The 21560-nt window shown below is 38.6% G+C and overlaps 1 protein-coding gene across 1 annotated transcript in view; it reads left to right on the top strand.

Annotated features, from left to right (window-relative positions):
- Positions 1–20828, top strand: part of LOC128657889 (zinc finger protein OZF-like) — a 60764-nt gene extending 39936 nt beyond the window's left edge. The window contains exon 5 of the mRNA XM_053712316.1: positions 19309–20828. Within this exon, the coding sequence (XP_053568291.1) occupies positions 19309–20480 (1172 nt within the window). The 3' untranslated portion in view covers positions 20481–20828. The remainder of the gene's footprint in view (positions 1–19308) is intronic.
- The last annotated feature ends 732 nt before the right edge of the window (positions 20829–21560 follow it).

Raw genomic sequence — 21560 nt, forward strand, 5'->3', positions numbered from 1 at the left:
ACCTTTTTTGGCGGAGTAATTCAATATAATTTTTCCAATAGGGTGGGCTATTGAAAAAATTATATTTATTTAGCCAAAAAAATGTCTTCTTTTGTCACTGGGGGTTCACGTGCACCTGCGCACCTATGGAGTAGCCTCCACTGCCTACTAGTAATATTTTCTGCCTTTCATATATTTCAATCCTTTCCTCTGTCCTTCAGTGGCTCAAGGCACGAAAGTAGTAGGTCTATAGTTGTGGCTTTGGATATATGGCTTTGGATGTATTGACAGTATAATGGGGTCCTTTCAGATTTCTCAGGTAATATTTCTCGATTCACAGACGAGAGAGTCTCTCAACTGGTAGCAGTATCGTAATCCTGTTCTTCAGGTAATATGTTTTTCTGCATCCATCTTCGATAATTATTACCACAGATACGAAGTTGTCAAGGTGGGGCACTGTGTGTGGTTCCCTGAGGACTCAGGGAACCTGGCACCTTGAGGAAGTGACTCTTTACATCATCTGGCTGGAATTGAGGACAATCTTCACTGCTTTTCTGTCGTCGCCTCTGCTTCGTTCTGCATCTTATATTTGTTTTTAAAGTAGAGACTGCAGCTTAGGGTATGGACAAGAGCCAAAATGCATCAGCTGTTTTTTTGTCTTTCTGTTTTCTAATACTGTCATGCCATGCTTGATTTTTAATGATGGAACTATAGAGGAAATTTTTAACACAGCCGGTGCACCTCAAATTAGCTCTACACTTGGATTACTTGCTCACCCCCCCTTGAGTGTAGCACGCTATGGCTAGATGCCGTTTACCCATCAATTCCTGTGTTTAGCCACTATCCTGAATTGACAGCGCGTAACACCAGATCAGAGTCGGCGCTTATTTTGGCTTATGAAAGGGTGTTGTGCTGCACAGAAACGTGTATTCTTGAGCAATTTTGACAGATATCTTTAGGTTGGTTCCTCACTTTGTATTGTGAAAATAATTCCTTGTCTGTTTGCCTTTTATACATACCTGGAGAGTTGCAATGCTAGAACAATAGTAGTTAATTAAGGGATCCAATCAGTGATACCTGACAGATTTAAAAGGCAGAGAACTGGATGCTGGATATTCTCCTTGAAAAAGCTATGTGGAAATACTGAAACGGTTGTCTGAGTTAATGGAAGAACATTGACTGATCAAAAGGAAGGGCAAAATTGTGATGTATACAGCATTAGCCTAAAAGATATAGTATGGAGTAAGCAGTTCTGTATATACAGACTCACGCTATTGTGTTGCTGACTGTACACTTATACCCCATGTGATTTGTTATCATGTTTCTTTTGTAATATTTTAATTAAAAAAATTGTAACCAGCACTAGAGACTACAGTGTATCCTGCATTACCCTGGGTTTCATTATAAAGCACAATTCTTAGAGCTATTGAAGCTCTGTAACATGTGAGTAGGATTGCTCAGCTGTGTTGCTGTATATCATTGAATTTAACTGTTTCACGCTATGGTTTTCCTTTTCTTTTTTTTGAGGAACCAACCTGAAAATTTCTGTCAAAATTGCTGCTATCCATCCAGTCTAAATTAAATAAGGACTTACATTCACCTAAAAATTGTGATGTTTTGATGTGGTTTATATTTATATTATGTTATGGTTCTAGTCACTTTTTATTGATTGAGAAAATGAATTTTGTGTTGCAAGTGCTGGTCTTCATGGAACACAGGTGGCTATAAAATCACATTCGGTGACCAAACCATACAGCAGCACAGGAAGACCTTTATTTTGCTAGCAAGTGGAGTTTTGCAAGTGTGCTAAAACAGCATTACAGAGTTGTATCTCCAGCTGGTTTTGACATCTCACAGGATATGATTCAAATAGTTGAATAAATCTACAAATACATTTTAAACTTATTTCAATTTGTCTCATGAACTTATAAACATTTATTGTATTGTACTATGGTTCAAGCTTTCCAATCTTTCTTGAGAAGAAATGATTTATCAGTAACCAGGATTTGTGTGTCTTTAGTTAAAGGGTAGGGCACTTGTGCAGCCCACACTTTCAATATCTCATTAAAGGTAGAGTCTACAATAGAATTTTTGTTTTAAAATATAGACAATCCCTTTATTACCCATTCTCCAGTTTGCATAATCAACTTACCTATGTTACCTTTGTGATTACCTTGTATCTAAGCATCTTCTGACAGCCCCCTGATCACATGACTGTGACTATTTATTATCTACTAGTCCTAAAGACCCTTTACACGGGCCATTTTTTGCAGTACAGCGGTCCCACCCCTTGCTCTCTCTCTCCCCCCCTCTCTTTTGCGCTCTCTCTCGCTTCACCTCTCTTTTGCTCTCTCTCCCCCCTATCTTTTGCTCTCTCTCCCCCCTCTCTTTTTGTACTCTCTCCCCTCTTTTGTGCTCTCTCCCCCTCTCCTTTGCACTCTCTCTCGCTCCACCTCTCTTTTGCTCTCTCTCTCCCCCCTCTCTTTTGCTTCCTCTCTCCCCCTCTCTTTTGCTTTCTCTCCCTCCTTTCTTTTGCTCTCTCTTTTGCGCTCTCTCCCCGCTTTCTTTTGCGCTCTCTCTCTCTTTTGTGCTCTCTCTCCCCCTCTTTTGCTCTCTTTCTCTCCCCCTCTCTTTTGCACTCTTTCTCTCCCCCTCTCTTTTGCACTCTCTCTCTCCCCCTCTCTTTTGCACTCTCTCCCCCTCTCTTTTGCGCGCTCTCTCTCTCCCCCCCTCTCTTTTGCGCTCTCTCCCCCTCTCTTTTGTGCTCCCTCTCTCCCCCTCTCTTTTGCATGCTTTCTCTCTCCCTCTCTTTTGCGCGCTTTCTCTCTCCCTCTCTTTTGCTCTCTCCCCCCTCTTTTGCGCTCTTTCTCCCCCCCTATCTTTTTGTCTCTCCCCCTCTCTTTCTATTTCTCTCCCCTCTCTCTTGCGCCAACTGCGCCAGGACCGACCACGCCCCCGACCATGCCCGGTCACACCCACGCTCCCGCCTGGCCATGCTCCTGCCCAGCCACGCTCACTTTCGCCCCACTGCCGCAAACAGCATGTCAGATAAGGCCAGGTGTGTTTGTCCTTGTGCTGTCTCTACTGCGCATGACAGCTTCAGACAAACACACTTGGCCTTTTATATTATAGAATTGGCTTGCATTTAGTATTGTGTTATGCTAAATCTTAAATAACTTCTCGGGCGTAAAGACATTCATCTAGATTACAAGTTTTGCGTTCGTGTTTTAACGCTGAAAAAATGGTAATTTCAGCGTTAAAACAGCAACGCAGCCATTACTTGTCAGTATAGCTGTACTGCAAGCCTTTTAGCCTGTAACGCAACGTCAGTCCCGCACTCAAGAAAATGACGTTTTTTCATGGGATTCCCATAGAGCTGCCATTACGAGTTTTGTGGTGAGGCTAAAAAGCTTATGTTACACTTTATAACGACAAGTTCTGTACCACCATCTGAGAGCAGTAGTTATGCGTTTTACGCAACAAAACTTTTACATAAAACTCATAACTAAAGTGTTACAATGTACACTAACACCCATCAACTACCTATTAACCCTTAAACCGAGGCTCTCCCGCATTGCAAATACTATCAAAAAAGAAAAAGGAGTTTCAATCCTAGGATTGAAAATAGTGTACACTTGTGAAGCACTCTTACCTAAGTTGAAGGGGCTCTGGGTTAGAACAGATAATAACGGGGGAGGGAGACGGTCTTAACCGTAACAAATTAAAATTTAACCTTTATTAGGATTCTCAATAAAATAACTGTCCACAAACAAACATATATACTTCTATTAAAAACACAGATGTGAATGGGGATATAATATGCAGCGTGTTATGTTGGACGTAGAAAATTGCTGATGGGGTTAATTCTTAACCTAGGATGAAAAATCCATAGCCAAGAAGAAATGTTCCCTTAGTGAATGGATAGTATACGGTACTATTAGATGTTAGTACAGGTGTTTGGTGTGACTGAACATAGTATTCGACTTGCTAATGTTAATAGTACACTTTAATAGCGTTTATTTGCTATGCATTAAATGTTCATGTCTGCTTAGGTAACTTAGCAACATTTGTTAAAGGTCAAATTGTTGCCACTTGTGATACTGTATGTTCTGAATATAAGTTACTGTTATCACCACTCGTAATGCTATCAGAAAATAGAGAGGATATTCAAATCCTCCTTATAGACTGTTATCCGCTTATGTAGGTATTACCCGTATTAGGGCTAATGTGAACGTTCTTATAGCCTGATTTTATGGATATCTGCTAGAGACTTATATTCATGCTCTTAATGTCTCCCAATATCAGGTTTATTCCTGTGAGTTGAATTAACTATGATATATAGTTAAGCCCACAGGTATAAGGATTTTGATGTACACAGTAACTCTAAGATTCGTTGTTTTACAAAATTAAAGTACCGAATAACTGTTACTACTTTCTATTCAGCAACTGACTTAAGTTGTCATAACTACAGCTGAGAGAATATCTAACCCACTCGCTTGGCTAACTAACTGCTTATTATACAATCATGCTGTCGGCTATCCACCGTAAATAGCATATGTCACAAGTTTTTTTAGCAAGGCTGTCGAGTGTAACAATTCCCCATATCATCTGCTGTTAAAAAGTTTTGATTAAAGCATAACGACTAGCTAAGCCCTAACATGTTTCGCCACCAACGTGGCTTTCTCAAAGGGTACGGCGCGGCGTTCAGCGTGGTCTTTTATTGACTCGCATTCCTCCCCTTTAAATGACGTCATAACCTATCATAGTTGACGTTGGTATGAACCAATCGCTGTGATTCTGGCTTGTCTACTAGATGCTATCTAATTTCTTATTGGAGGATTTACCGGTATTCTGGTTACAAACATTCTAACGATTAGGTCTTTAGTATTATTATCAATAATTCTGGATATATCAACAAAGAAAGTTACATAGATATGTCTCACATGTGGAGTAATAGTATCTTATGTTTGTAAATTAATTATCATAGATAATGTTCTTATGATGTTAGAGTTCGGTGTATTAGGTACAGCAAGTTACTACATTGAGATCTGCTGGTAACATATAGATGATTCTCATTTTTTGGGGTTGCTTACTATTAAACAATCTACTGTCAGTTCATACATAACAGGGGTTATATAAAAATAGTGTTAAACGATAAATGTCAGTTCATAAATAACATAAGAATGGTATCTCACATCGATTAATACAATATTCTGTTCTCATTAATATCACCCACTGTATTGAAATGTATATCTGACATAATGGTTCATTAATTTAGATCATCAATGGCCATTAGGTAATTGTGAAACCCACATCACGAACGTAGTTCATATACCTAATGATCTTATTGTCACAACATTCATAACAGACAATGGATAACTCATTTATTCAAGTGGCTGTACTTAGCCTAATGCAAGGGAAATAATTTTATGTCTAATCATCGAGATAACTATTGTATAATACAGTAGTATTCTTCTTGTGAGGAGTGGTGAAAACAAAGCAATTCATAAATAAAATAAAAATTATATATATATTATAATAGCGTTTATTTGCTATGCATTAAATGTTCATGTCTGCTTAGGTAACTTAGCAATATTTGTTAAAGGTCAAATTGTTTATACGTTACTATGTTGCCACTTGAGATACTGTATGTTCTGAATATAAGTTACTGTTATTACCAAATCCTAATATTCAAATCCTCCTTATAGACCGTTATCTGCTTATGTAGGTATTACCCGTGTTAGGGCTACTGTGAACGTTCTTATAGCCTGAATTTATGGATATCTGCTAGAGACTTATATTCGTGCTCTTAATGTCTCCCAATATCAGGTTTATTCCTGTGAGTTGAATTAACTATGATATACGTATATATTGTCTATTTGCAGCAGGTTGTTACCCTGCATTATAATATAGCTAATTTGAATATAAATAGTTTCACTGGCTTCAACGGACAGTACGTTAAATAGGTTTTAATAGGGAGATATAACAAATCTATGAGTCTATTTGCTTTAATATTCCGCCAACTATGGTAGGTTATGACGTCATTTAAAGGGGAGGAATGCGAGTCAATAAAAGACCACGCTGAACGCCACACCGTACCCTTTGAGAAAGCCACATTGGTGGCGAAACATGTTAGGGCTTAGCTAGTCGTTATGCTTTAAGCAAAACTTTTTAACAGCAGATGATATGGGGAATTGTTACACCCAACAGCCTTGCTAAAAAAACTTGTGACATACGCTATTTACGGCGGATAGCCGACAGCATGATTGTATAATAAGCAGTTACTTAGCCAAGCAAGTGGGTTAGATATTCTCTCAGCTGTAGTTATGACAACTTAAGTCAGTTGCTGAATAGAAAGTAGTTACAGTAATTCTGTACTTTAATTTTGTAAAACAACGAATCTTAGAGTTACTGTGTACATCAAAATCCTTATACCCGTGGGCTTAACTATATAATCCAAATGGAATATTATAGCAAATAGACTCATAGATTTGTTATATCTCCCTATTAAAACCTATTTAACATACTGTCCGTTGAAGCCAGTGAAACTATTTATATTCAAATTAGCTATATTATAATGCAGGGTAACAACCTGCTGTAAATAGACAATATATACGTATATCATAGTTGATTCAACTCACAGGAATAAACCTGATATTGGGAGACATTAAGAGCACGAATATAAGTTTCTAGCAGATATCCATAAAATCAGGCTATAAGAACGTTCACATTAGCCCTAACACGGGTAATACCTACATAAGCAGATAACAGTCTATAAGGAGGATTTGAATACCCTCTCTATTTTCTGATAGCATTACAAGTGATAATAACAGTAACTTATATTCAGAACATACAGTATCACAAGTGGCAACATAGTAACGTATAAACAATTTGACCTTTAACAAATGTTGCTAAGTTACCTAAGCAGACATGAACATTTAATGCATAGCAAATAAAAGCTATTAAAGTGTACTATTAACATTAGCAAGTCGAATACTATGTTCAGTCGCACCAAACACCTGTACTAACATCTAATAGTACCGTATACTATCCATTCACTAAGGGAACATTTCTTCTTGGCTATGGATTTTTAATCCTAGGTTAAGAATTAACCCCATCAGCAATTTCCTACGTCCAACATAACACGCTGCATATTATATCCCCATTCACATCTGTGTTTTTAATAGAAGTATATATGTTTGTTTGTGGACAGTTATTTTATTGAGAATCCTAATAAAGGTTAAATTTTAATTTGTTACGGTTAAGACCGTCTCCCTCCCCCGTTATTATCTGTTCTAACCCAGAGCCCCTTCTACTTAGGTAAGAGTGTTTTACAAGTGTACACTATTTTCAATCCTAGGATTGAATCTCCTTTTTCTTTTTTGAAACTAAAAATTACACAGCACCTGACTCTGTTAATCATTTTAAAAGATATATATAATCATAGCTACCACAGAGTATCCTAAGTACAATCAATAGTAGTGCCATTAGTCTTGTTTTTTTCTTGTGTTGAATTAAATTACCTAGTTTATCTAGGTCCTTCTAATAGAGCACACTATAACATTAAACTTAATATGGCCAACAAGTTGGAACAAGATAGAATTACCAGAAACAATAAACGTCTGATTTTCAAGAGGTATTCAATGAACAGTCACAAAATATTGAACCAACCCCTGACAGACTAGATACACTACTTTGAGAACTCCATAAGAACCTTTTTAAGCAAGATAAAGTATGGTGGAATCACCACTTCTTTGATAAGTATATAGAACGAAATTTAATTCCCAGGGGCTTAAGGATACAGCTGTTCCCAGCATTCAAATTTAAACAAGCTGAGCTAACTACGGAATGGGAAACAGCATTATCAGAGTGCTCCAACAAATTGATGAGCATTTTGATAAAGCATGACATTGCAGAATATGATAGACTTGAAGAACTTATTAAAACTCAGAACGCACAACTCAAATAATTTAAAACATTGAAAGAATTCGAAACCTCCTATAAAAAATACCAAAAAGAACTGGACAAATATGAGGCAGATATAAAGCAAACTAAAATGGGAAAATTAAACAGAGACATAGAGGATTTTCAGAATAACAGAGTTTATAAATGGAAAAGAAAATTTAACTCTAATAATACTTTCAGTCGCCAGAGAGTAACCATCATTCACAGTGATACAGAGACAGAAGGCGAGGAATCTGATAATCCTAATAATGAACCATCTGAACCATCTGCCCATGCCTCTTCAATTCAAACCTCAACTCATTCTGATATCAGAAAAATAGTTTTTTAGAGGAGGGCGCAAATTTAATTTCAGACCCACCAGAAGAGGTAGGGGGGGGCCAACAAAAAAGCAACAAGAACAAGGAGTGTAAGAGAAACACAAGGGAACAAGCCATACAAGAGAAATCCCAGCCCCTTCTCCAGAATCAAAATGAAACAATGAAAATTTTAAACCTATCAAAGAAAATGTTGTCTGAAGATCATATTTCATTGTTATCTAAAGGTCTGTCATTTTGCCCTAGTGTTCCACTCGACAAATTCGAAAACAAAGACATACAATTATATCTAAGAAAATTACTTTTGAGGAGACAATATTCAGATATTCAAAATCAAAAAGATACAGGTACAGAGTACAATTGGACTGTGGAAGATCTATCTCTCCTACAAGATATGGAAGACCTATTAAAGGAGAATGAAAAAGACCTGCAACAACATTGGCGGAAGAATCTTACGATCAAATCAAAATACATACCTACCTCCTCAAAAAGTCCAAGTATACAGATATTTAATAATATTGTATGCAAAGAAATATCTGAGTTACCAGTGAGACCACCAGCAATGAATTTAACGAAACAGGATAAACTAGCTCTATCTGAAATCCAAGACTGGGATGACGTTATTATACGCAAAGCCGACAAAAGCGGCAATATTGTGATCTGGCCCACTGAACAGTACCTCAAAGAAGTGGATAAACAGCTAACCAACCAGACTTGCTATAAAAAACTGTGGAACAATCCCACTGAACAGTTTCACACTCAATATAATGACCTGATAAATAATGCCAGAGCTAATAATACCATCACTAATAAGGAAAAAAGGTTTCTGACTGTAAATCATCCAAAAGTAGCCACCTTCTATTTAATCCCTAAGGTGCACAAAAACCAAAAACACCCACCAGGATGCCTGATAGTGTCTGGTAATGAAAACCTTATGGAGAAAGCAAGTAAGTACATTGACATAAGATTTAAAGAATTTTTGACTCAAATACCTTCTTTTATCAAAGACACTATGGAGACTTTACAGCAACTCCAAGATATCCAACTTGGACCCTCTATGTGGCTTGTAACTGCCGATGTAGAAGCTCTCTACACTAGCATTAAACACGATCTGGGTCTTGAGGCAGTACAATATTACCTGAATATGACGAATGAAGAAGATCAAAATCGCAATATTTTCATTTTAAAGTTATTAGAATTCGTACAAAAAAAACTATTTTGTCTTCAACAACCAATTCTACCTACAGTATAGAGGAACGGCAATGGGAACCGCCTCTGCACCTACTTACGCCAACTTATTCCTAGGTTGGTGGGAACATAATACAGTCTTCACAGCAAACAATGATGAATTCACTCAACATATCCCTCTCTGGCTGAGATACATTGATGATATCCTGATGATATGGGAGGGACCGAAAGACAAACTAAATAGGTTCCTAGACATCTTAAATAATAATCTGAACATCAAATTAACATATGAATGTAGTCAAACGGAGATTACATTTTTTGATTTGAGACTGTTCAAGAAAGCAAATGGAATGCTAGGAACAGATTTATTCAGAAAAGAGACGGCTACTAACACAATACTGTTCAGTACAAGTGCACATGCTCCATGTACAATAAAATCCCTTCCAATAGGGGAATTTTTAAGAACCAGGAGGAATTGCTCAGAAGATGAATTATATCAAAAAAGAGCATCAGAAGTAGCCAGTCGTCTCAGCCAGAGAGGGTACAGTAGATCCTCCATCAAAAAGGCAAAACACAGAGCCAAAAAAAACAACCGACAGGATTTACTAAAACCAAAATCCCAACAGAAGGATGGGAAAACAAGACTTGTATTAACATACAATGCACAGAGCCATGATATAATCAAAATTATCAAAAAACATTGGCATATTCTACAATCTGATAATATACTGGAAAAGCTCATAGAGCCGAAGATAGAGCTGAGCTACATAAGGACAAAGAATTTAAAAGATCTCCTTAGTCCCAGCCATTTTGTGCACAAAAAGAAAAGAACAAAGAGGGGTAATATACCCTATGGATCATACTCATGTGGTTCATGCACAAGCTGCAAATTCTTGAAAAAAACTACCACAGTTAAATATAGATTTAACAAGGTACACAACATCAAATCTTTTATTACCTGCAAGACCACTGGAGTAATATATGTTGTAATATATGTTAATATATGTTAACATGAATATGTTAATTCAACTCACAGGAATAAACCTGATATTGGGAGACATTAAGAGCACGAATATAAGTTTCTAGCAGATATCCATAAAATCAGGCTATAAGAACGTTCACATTAGCCCTAACACGGGTAATACCTACATAAGCAGATAACAGTCTATAAGGAGGATTTGAATACCCTCTCTATTTTCTGATAGCATTACAAGTGATAATAACAGTAACTTATATTCAGAACATACAGTATCACAAGTGGCAACATAGTAACGTATAAACAATTTGACCTTTAACAAATGTTGCTAAGTTACCTAAGCAGACATGAACATTTAATGCATAGCAAATAAACGCTAATAAAGTGTACTATTAACATTAGCAATTCGAATACTATGTTCAGTCACACCAAACACCTGTACTAACATCTAATAGTACCGTATACTATCCATTCACTAAGGGAACATTTCTTCTTGGCTATGGATTTTTCATCCTCGGTTAAGAATTAACCCCATCAGCAATTTTCTACGTCCAACATAACACGCTGCATATTATATCCCCATTCACATCTGTGTTTTTAATAGAAGTATATATGTTTGTTTGTGGACAGTTATTTTATTGAGAATCCTAATAAAGGTTACATTTTAATTTGTTACGGTTAAGACCGTCTCCCTCCCCCGTTATTATCTGTTCTAACCCAGAGCCCCTTCTCCTTAGGTAAGAGTGCTTCACAAGTGTACACTATTTTCAATCCTAGGATTGAAACTCCTTTTTCTTTTTTGAAACTAAAAAGTACACAGCACCTGACTCTGTTAATCATTTTAAAAGATATATATAATCATAGCTACCACAAACAGAGTATCCTAAGTACAATCAATAGTGGTGCCATTAGTCTTGTTTTTTTCTTGTGTTGATTTCAAATACTATATTAAAGTTATTAACCCCTAATTTGCCACTCCCGACATTACTGCCACTAATAAAATTTATTAACCCCTATTCCGCCGCTCCCCGACATTGTTGCCACTATAATAAAGTTATTAACCCCTATTCCCCCACACCCCGACATTGCCCACACTATAATAAATATATTAACCCCTATTCTGCCGCTCCCCGACGTTGCCGCCACTAAATAAAGTTATTAACCCCTAAACCTCTGGCCTCCCACATCACTACCACTAAATAAACCTATTAACCCCTAAACCCCCAGCCCCCCACATCACCAAAAACTAAATGAAACTATTAACCCCTAAACCTAACAACCCCCTAACTTTTAAATTAAAATTACAAGATCCCTATCTTAAAATAAATTAAAACTTACCTGTGAAATAAAAAAAAAAATAAGTTTAAACTATAAATTAAACTAACATTACTATTATACCAAAATTAAAATAACTACAAATGAAATTACACATTTTAAAAAATTTAACCCTACTAAAAAAATTAAGCCTACTTTTACAAAAATTACAAAATATAAAAAAATACTAAATTACAAAAAATAACAAATGAAATTATCCAAAATAAAAACAATTACACCTAATCTAATAGTCCTATGAAAATAAAAAAGCCCTCCCAAAATAAAAAAAAAAACCTAGCCTACAATAAACTACCAATAGCCATTAAAAGGGCCTTTTGTAGGGCATTGCCCTAAAGAAATCAGCTCTTTTTCCTGAAAAAAAATACAGACCCCCCAAGCAGTAAAACCCACCACCCAACCAACCCCCCAAAATAAAAAACCTAACTCTAAAAAAAACTAATCTACCCATTGCCCTGGGCATTTAAATGGGCATTGCCCTTAAAGGGCATTCAGCTCTTTTTCTTGCCCTTAAAAGGGCATTAAGCTCTTTTAGGAAATGCCCAAACCCTTATCTAAAAAAAAAAACACTAACCCCTTTTTAGGTACTCACAGTTGCTGAAGTCCCACTTGAATGATCTTCATTCCGGAGGCTCCATATTCATCCATCATAGGACCAGCATCTTCTTCATCCCTGCAGAGGCGGAGCGGTTGATGCGCGGAGGCTGAGGACCAGGTAGAGGTCCATCTATCCGACGTGGAGGTCCTCTTCATGCGAACGTCCGCGGCACACTGAGCATTTAAATGCAAGTTACCCCTTTTATACTGGGGTACCATTGCATTCCTATTGGCTGAAAAATTTAAATCAGCCAATAAGAATTAGGGCTGCTAAAATCCTATTGGCTGTTCAAATTAGCCTATAGGATTTCAGCAGCTCTCATTCCTATTGGCTGATTCGAATCAGCCAATAGATTAGGGTTCTTTTATTTTGGGGTGTTTTTTTTTTTAAAACGGGGTATTAAAATAGGAATAATTATTATTATTTTGGATAATTTGTGCGTTATTTTGTGTAATGTTTTTTTTCTTTTTTGGGTGTTTTTTTTTTTTTTTAGAATAGCCATTTTTTTATTTTTAATAGGCAGCAAAAGAGCTGACTGCCCTTTTAAGGGCAATGCCCATATTGTTTTGGATAATTTCGTTTATTTTTTGTAATGGTAGTTTTTTTAAGTTTGTTTTTTTAAATTTTAGTGTTTTTTATTTTTTGTACTGGTAGGATTTTTTATTTTTGTAAAGTTAGGTTTTAGTTGAAGGCAGCTTAGGTTTTATTTCACAGGTAAGTTTGTATTTATTTTAACTATGTAGTTAGTAAATAGTTAATAACTATTTACTAACTAGTCTACCTAGTTAAAATAAATACAAACTTACCTGTGAAATAAAAATAAAACCTAAGCTAGCTACAATATAACTATTAGTTATATTGTAGCTAGCTTAGGTTTTCTTCTTAAATGGAAAGAGTCCACAGCTGCATTCATTACTTTGGGAAATAAGAACCTAGCCACCAGGAGGAGGCAAAGACACCCCAGCCAAAGGTTTAAATATTCCTCCCACTCCCCTCATCCCCCAGTCATTCTTTGCCTTTCGTCCCAGGAGGTTGGCAGAGAAGTGTCAGTATTTATTTTGTCTCTTATGGAGGGTAATACTCTTCGGCATGGGACTGGAGTTTTAAGTAGTCCTGTCAGTCTCTCAGTGAGGGCTTGGATGAAAGTTAGAGTTCGGAGATGCAGGAAGAGTTTTTCTGCTAAACCATACCATACAAATGTGTTCCTGAGAGTCTACCACCTTACGGGTCTAACTTAACATAAGGGTCTCAGTGAGTCTCCTTTAGTATCTTGGAATCGAGGGTTAATATCTCCTGAGGGGTGTTATTGAACAGGGTGGTTTATAATCATGTTTGTTATGTGATTCATCCTTCTTATGTGTGTTGTTTATGGGCTTGTGGTTGGAACATTGAGGCCTTTGGAAGTGACGTGACCTTATGGTTGGGCACAATTTTTTTGGACAATACGGTTCACCTTGTGGTCAGGCGTGGTTACGCTCCGTCTTCCATTTCCGCATTCCCGACCGTGTGGGGAGAAATTCTAGTCCGCAGGGGTCTGGTCATAGGAGGTGGTGAGTTTTTCCCCAGCCATTGTGAGTGTCAGGTGCCGTTTTTGTTTTACTTCTTTAGTCCATATTTGCATATCCTCTATATGGAGGATTCTGATACTGAGACTATTTTAATTTCAGATTCTGCGTCCAGTGAAGAATCCGGATTGGCCTCGTTGACACATGTCAACCAGTTTTGTTCTGTATGTCATGTGAGAGCGCCTTGTTCCTCGGGCTCGGGGAATCAAGGGACAGCTGAGCTATCCGCCTCTGGGGATCCTGTCCTCTGAGAGGCGAGTTCCCTACCGCTCTATACTTCTACACATGCGAGTAATGCAGTTTATAATTATTCCTCCATGCAGGGTGGCGTGTTCTCTCCGGAGTTTACAGCACGTTTTCCCTTCCACATATTTTTGGCGATTATTCGTCTGCAGAGTCCAGAGGTTTATGCGCATTTGTGCTTGTGCCCTATTGTCCCAGGTCTACCACCTTGGGGAGGGCCTGTAGAGTTCCCTGCGGGTGTAACTGTCCCTGAGTGTTGTGCATTTCGTTATAGAGTGGTGCGTCTTACTCAATAGTTAAGACATATTTTTCAGTTATTAAATTATCCTTCTCGGATATGGGAATGTTCAGTCTGCTTCGGATGGTGTACCTCTTTAGACATGTGGGGATAATGTAATCTCCTGACTGTTTTTTTTGAGATCCTTCCCAGTTTTTTTTGTAAGATTAGTGCTCCGTTTGGCTAACCTGCAGTAGGCCTGTTTACTTATTGGGCGTTAAACTTCGGGTTGCCTTATATTTTCTTTTTATCCGGTTAGGATGTCTTATTTTGTTGATTATTTTTTTTTGGGAATATTAAACTGGGATTGATACTCTGTTATTTCTGTGGAAGTGTTTTGGGGGACATGTTAGTCCTATGTTTGTCTGTTTCCCTTCTTCCCCTCTGAGGGAGGATTTATGCAGCCTGACGGTTAGGATGCAGGCTGGTCCTGTTGGGTTTGGTTCTGTCTTGTGACTGTTCAGACACGTGGCGCCATTCGGATTGACTGGTTCGATTGAGGTGCAGAGTGCTCATGTTATCATTTGTTTTACATTCAACTAAGCATTCTAGAGGACCTGTGGGTCTGCAAGGCAGGAAGGATTGTCTCAGTCTTTATAGCCTTCAATTTGGATGACTTGGTCAGTGGAGTCTCCGCTGCATCATTTTCTATGGCGTCTGGTATTGCCGGAACCTAGTGTTCCTCTCCCATGTGGTGGGGAGTTGGAGGGCTTAGCTCCTTCCCACCGAGTGGCGGTTTGGCCTTTTTCTTTTGAGACTCGAGGATTGTCATTGGACTTGGTCCTCAGCAGCTCGTAAGTTGAAGGGTAGTTTAGCTGCCTTGCAGCGGTTGGGTTGCAGAATGTAACCAGCTGCAGCTATTGCACATTGACTGTGTACTGTCTAGCTGTTTTCTGAGACTATTTGATCTTCCTTTGTGGTCCCCATGGTGTCCTTTTAGGGGCCTGGGAGATGTTTGTTCCCTGTTAGGGACACTGGGAGTGGTCTCCTTGAATTGCTTGAGGTTCCTCCCGGAACGGCGGTTGGTTTGCGCCCCTTTCTCCTTGTGATCATCCACTTGTACTGAGGTGATGTGGAGACTAGCCTTTGCTTGAGTGGTTTGGACCTCAAAGTATCCCCTTGCCTTATTGTCCTGAGGTTGTTAGTGAGTCTAGAAGCTCTAGCATCGTTGTACGACTTTTACCGTCTTGGCTCCTTAGAGAGTGGGACTTCGGCAAGGGGTGGTCTCTTCCTTAGGTCGGGACTTGCGAGTTTTTCTCGTTATCTGGGTTGATCTGGATATCACATTACTATCCCCTGTGGTCTGGGTTTTTCTTCGGATGGGGTGTTCAGTTTGCGGGTTTTGTTTATCTAAACAGTTGGATGGTTCTAACCTGTTCTCTCTGGGGCTTCCGGTTGCTGGGTATCATTCAGCATTTTCCCTTGTGGATCCCGTTGTGGGTTGTTACCCGACCTTTAGGCTCCAGGGTTGGTTTGGGGTTCCCCAGTTCCTGGAAACCTGGGCTATGTCCTTTTACTCTGATTTCTTGATCTGGTCCTGGTTTGCCAGGTTTTCTGAGTTCGTTGCTAGTTGGGGGCTTGTGTTGCACCTTAGACGGTTTCTCTTGGTCGGCTTGCTGTAGTATCCATTGAATTCTCTGCTCTGCAGGTGATTGGACTTCTGCTACTATTGCACATTGGTTGCATGTTAGCAGGCTAGTTTTTAGGGGAATCACTTTAAAGAGGGATTGATCTCTCCTTTAACCTGTGGCTTATGGAAAGTGCTGCCTGTTAGCCATTTCCCCTTCTTGGGTGAGAGCTTAGTCTTCTTTTATGGAGATGTGGTCCTTTTCTTAAGGCTTCTCCTGGTTCAGGAGTTGGGACCTGTGAGTTTCGCTTGCTGTGAGGGATTTTTTCTCTGGGTTTTTACGTTCCATTTGGAGTTTTGCTGGCTCCGTGGCAAGACTAAGTTGGAAGATCCTTTGGGTCTACGGCCCTGTTGTCTGACCTAAGGAGTCGGGTTGCACCCGTGCTCTGTTGGATTGGCTGTGGCCATTTTTCTGCTTGTATTTGAGCTGGTTTTGGGGTGCTTCTGTTCCCCTGTTTCAGACCTGTTGTTGCTGGCCCGGCTGGGGCATAGTAGCTAGCTGGCTCCCTAAGCTTCCAAGCAGAGGGTCTAGGATTGCTCCACCTCGGGTTTGGGGTGTCACTTCTCTTCCTGGGGACCTCATGGAGGTTATGAATCCCCCTTTTTTGATAGACCTGTGGGTAGGTCTAGCGGATTGGATTGCCTAGAGGGGGACCTCTGTCTGGGAGTTGCCTTTTGCAACCTGTTCTTTTGCTGGCCGTTTTTGCTCTCAGCAAGTATTCCCTGTGTCATCCTGAGGATGGGAGTGTTTTTCACTGGGTCTGTTACACTTTTTTGTAGCGGAATACTTCAGTGTTCCTAGTTCAGGACTATGTGAGGACTCCGTCTTCTGTTGTCTTTGGTGCTTTTGCATGACGTTTGAGAGAAAAGCTTTCTCTATTTCTATGCCCGGTCCTATACCTCTGGTTTCTCTGGTCTAGGCCTAGTCTCCCCTTGTCAGTCGGGACCCATTTGGGCCCTTGTGAGCTTGGCTCGCTCTGGGGGATTTTCCTTTTATGGATCTTGTGACCTTTTGATTTTTTCCTTCGATTCTTCCTGGCTCTCTCCCTTTGGGAGTTTAGGCTGGTATTCCCTTCTTTAGTGAGGGGTGAGTGGGGAGGGACCAACTGTTGGGCGATGGCGTCTCCTGGAGACCTGTTGGCTCAGTTGAGTCCGATTTAGCTAGGCTCTGGACTACCTGTGGGTCAGGGTCCTCGGGGCTTTTCCTTTGGTAGTTTTCTCGGCTTCAGACGAAGCTGGGTTTTTTTTGTGGGCAGTGGTTTCAGGCTTAATGCCCTCTGAATGGGCCCCCCTAATGGCATTCAGTGTCCCCTATAGCTTGGGTATTGTTTTCCCAAAAGTAATGAATGCAGCTGTGGACTCTTTCCATTATAGAAAAAAACATAAATTATGCTTACCTGGTCATTTTCTTTTCTTCTGATGGAAAGAGTTCACAGCTCCCCACCCGTAATTTTTATGGGGGTGTCCTTATTTTATTCTTCTGGAACCTTTTACCCTGATATTTCTTCTACTATTCCTTGTTCCTCAGCAGAATGACTGGGAGATGTGGGGAGCGGGAGGAGTATTTAAGCCTTTGGATGAGGTGTTTTTGCCTCCTCCTGGTGGCCAGGTTCTTATTTCCCAAAAGAAATTAATGCAGCTGTGGACTCTTTTTCCATCAGAAGAAAAGAAAATGTTCAGGTAAGCATAATTTATGTTTTTATGTCACAGGTATGTATTTAGTTTTAAATAGGTATTATTTAGTTAATAATTGTAACTTTAATTTAGCTCTCTTTTAATTATGTTAAAGTTAGGGGGTGTTAGGTTTAGGGTTATGTTTAGGGGTTAATATAGTTCAATTTAGGTTGTTGTGATGTGGGTGGCTGGCGGCTTAGGGGTTAATAGATTTATTTAGTGGTAGTGATGTGGGAGGCCAGAGGTTTAGGGGTTAATAACTTTATTTAGTGGTGGCGATGTTGGGAAGCGGCGGAATAGAGGTTAATTGATTTATTATAGTGTGGGAGATGTTGGGGTGCGGGGAGGTAGAAGTTAATAAATTTAGTATAGTAGCGGCGATATTGGGAGCAGCTGATTAGGGGTTAATAGTTTTATTTCTGTGGCAGCGATATCGGGAGCGTCAGATTAGGAGTTAATAACATTATGTAGGTGTCGGCGATGTCGGTGCGGCAGATTAGGGGTTTTTAGACATGGGGTTTATGTTGGGGTGTAACTTTTGTTTCCCCATAGACATCAATGGGGCTGCGTTACGGAGCTTTTCATTCCATGCTTCAGGTGTTAGAAAAATACCTAACACTTTCTCCCCATTGATGTCTATGGGGAAAGCGTGCATGAGCACGTCAAAGCAGCACTTGTATTTTGTGCAGTATGGAGCTCAACGCAACCATATCACACGCACAAGGCGCCTTTTTCAAAACTTGTAATGGCAGCGCTATGGAGGGTGAAATAACGCAACTTTTGTTGCGTTTGTTTTGCACCCTCTATAGCGCAAAACTTGTAATCTAGGTGATTGTTATCTATATGACCCACATGAACTAACAGTCTCCTGTTGTGAAAAGCAAATAAAAAAGCATGTGATTAAGAGGCTGTCTATAGAGCCTTTGAAACAGACAGAAGTTTAGAGGTTTAAATGTTAGAAAGTATATTAATCTAACAATGTTGGTTGTGCAAAAAGTAAAGGCATTATATATATTTTTAAACAATAACAATTTTAATGTAGACCCTTTAACTGAAACACCTTACTCCAAATAGCTTTTGGTGAAGTTGATAACACAGAATTTCACTTACATTTTCCAGCCTGCACTGTGAACGGTTATTTAATGTCTTCAATAAAAATTACATTTGTGTGTTATTAGTTTTGTCAGATTGTGTTTGTCTATAATTGTGATGATCAGATTACATTTTATGAATAAACAATGAAGAAATTCAGGTAATTCCAAAGGGTTCACAAACTTTTTCTTGCAACTGTACAATATGGTTGTTTTATTGATTAACAATTATGAGATGCCAGTGAATCCTTAAAAAATAATCATCTTTGTCCAATAAACTGCCCTTAATCAATTTTATGGTTGCTTGGAAAAGGTTTATAGGTCATAGTCCCTTCCCTTGTAGTAGAAACTTAATTAAAAAACTGAATTGCTTTTTTTTTTCTTCTAACACTCCAGTTAGTGAGACCAGTTAAAATGTTTAAAAAGATATTTATGACATTAATAACTAACATTGCTCTTATTGTATTCCTTTTCTACAGGTGGATTAATAGACTATGATAATCCTAGTCATGGCCAGAATGCAGATGCTTCGTTAAGATTTTTTCAAAATCCAAGAAATCATTTGAGGAACTTATGTTCTAAATGTGGGAAATGTTTCACTCTGAAATTAGATCTTATGAGGCATCAGAAAATTCATATAGGAGATAACGCATTTTCATGTTCTAATTGTGGTAAATGTTTTAATCAGAAATCAAATCATCTTAGACATCAGACAAGTCATACAGGAGAGAAAGCATTTTCATGTACTGAATGTGGGAAATATTTTACTAAGAAATCAAATCTTATTAGGCATGAGAAAATTCATACAGGTGAAAGAGTTTTTTCATGTTCTGAATGTGGGAAATGCTTTACTCGGAAATCAAATCTCATTACTCATCAGACAAGTCATACAGGAGAGAAAGCATTTTCATGTCCTGAACGTAGGAAATGTTTTAGCCAGAAATCATATCTTATTAGATATCAGACAAATCATACAGGAGTAAAAGAATTTTCATGTGCTGAATGTGGGAAATGTTTTAGCCGGAAATCATATCTTATTAGACATCAGACAAGTCATACCGGAGAGAAAGAGTTTTCATGTTCTGAATGTGGAAAATATTTTACTCGGATATCAAGTCTTTTTAGACATCAAAAAAGTCATACAGGAGAGAAAGATTTATTATGTTCTGAATGTGGTAAGTGTTTTAATAGGACATCAAGTCTTATTAGACATCAGAAAAGTCATACAGGAGAGAGAGGTTTTTCATGTTCTGAATGTGGGAAATGCTTTACTCGGAAATCACATCTTGTTATACATCAGACAAGTCATACAGGAGAGAAAGCATTTTCATGTGCTGAATGTGGAAACTGTTTTACTCAGAAAGCACATCTTGTTAGACATCAGAAAAGTCATACAGGAGAGAAAGCATTTTCATGTGCTGAATGTAGGAAATGTTATAGCCGGAAATCATACCTTATTAGACATCAAACAAGTCATACAGGAGAGAAAGCATTTTCATGTTGTAAATGTGGGAAATGTTTTACTCAGAAATCAGATCTAACTAGGCATCAGAAATTTCATGCAGGAGACAAAGCATTTTCATGTTTTGAATGTGGGAAATGTTTTACTCAGAAATCAGATCTAACTAGGCATCAGAAAATTCATGCATGAGAGAAAGCATTTTCATATTCTGAATGTGGGAAATGTTTTACTCTAATATCACATCTAATTACTCATCAGAAATTCATACATATGAAACCATTTTTGTGTGCTGAATTTGGAAACTGGTTTAAACTGAAATCCCATCTTATTTGACATCAGAAAATTCACACAGGCGAGAAAACATTTTCATGTTCTGAATGTGGGAAATGTTTTACTCAGAAATCAAATGTTATTACTTATCAAAGAAACATATTATGCTTACCTGAAAAAATAATTTCCTTCTAATGACAGTGAGGGTCCACATAAACATTCATAACCTATCAGAAATACTTCACCTAACCACCAGGAGGAGGCAAAGACACCCCAAACAGAACATTGAAATATCCCTCCCACTTCCCCAGTAATTGTTTGCCTTTGTCTACAGGAGGATGGCAGAGAGTGGTGCTCTGCTGAATTCTGGATTTTATGCTCTAAATGGGTTGTTTCCCTTTATTAAAGAGCAGGGAAGTTGTCAGTAGCCATGTAATCCTCTTAGTAAGAGTTTTGGTGAATGTTAGCTCTAGATGTCACGGGGAAGCTTCCCATGCCTACATCCAGTATATTTATGCTATCCTTCCTGTGGGATATACAGTGTTAGTTACGCTGGTTTCCTTGTGTCACAGGTCCCTGTGAGGATGAAAATTGGTACTGTCAGACCTGGGGCTACTGAGAAAGCCACATAACTGCAGATGAAGACTTCTGACTGGTGAGTCCATGGAATCCCTTATCCCCTCTATGGCTTGTGGTCTAAGTGTGGTGCAGCTTTACTAGCTAAGTAAGCTAAGGGTAGGGGACATTTGCCACTTTGCTGGTTTACCCTCAGTAGGGGCAGGCACTATTGGAGACGACCTTATCATTTAAAATATTAAAGCTTCTAGTGTTAAGCTTCTTAATGTTTCCATTCACTCTAGATGAGCAGAGGTCACCCCGCATGCTGCTCTGTGGACTCATATGTATTTGTTTGTTATATGCTCATGTCTATTCCTCTTGTATAATATGTATTTATTATCATTTAAAAGGTTTATACACTTTTTCCCTAATTTCTCTTGT

This window comes from Bombina bombina, chromosome 4 (assembly GCF_027579735.1).
Source record: "Bombina bombina isolate aBomBom1 chromosome 4, aBomBom1.pri, whole genome shotgun sequence".
NCBI classification, from domain to species: domain Eukaryota; kingdom Metazoa; phylum Chordata; class Amphibia; order Anura; family Bombinatoridae; genus Bombina; species Bombina bombina.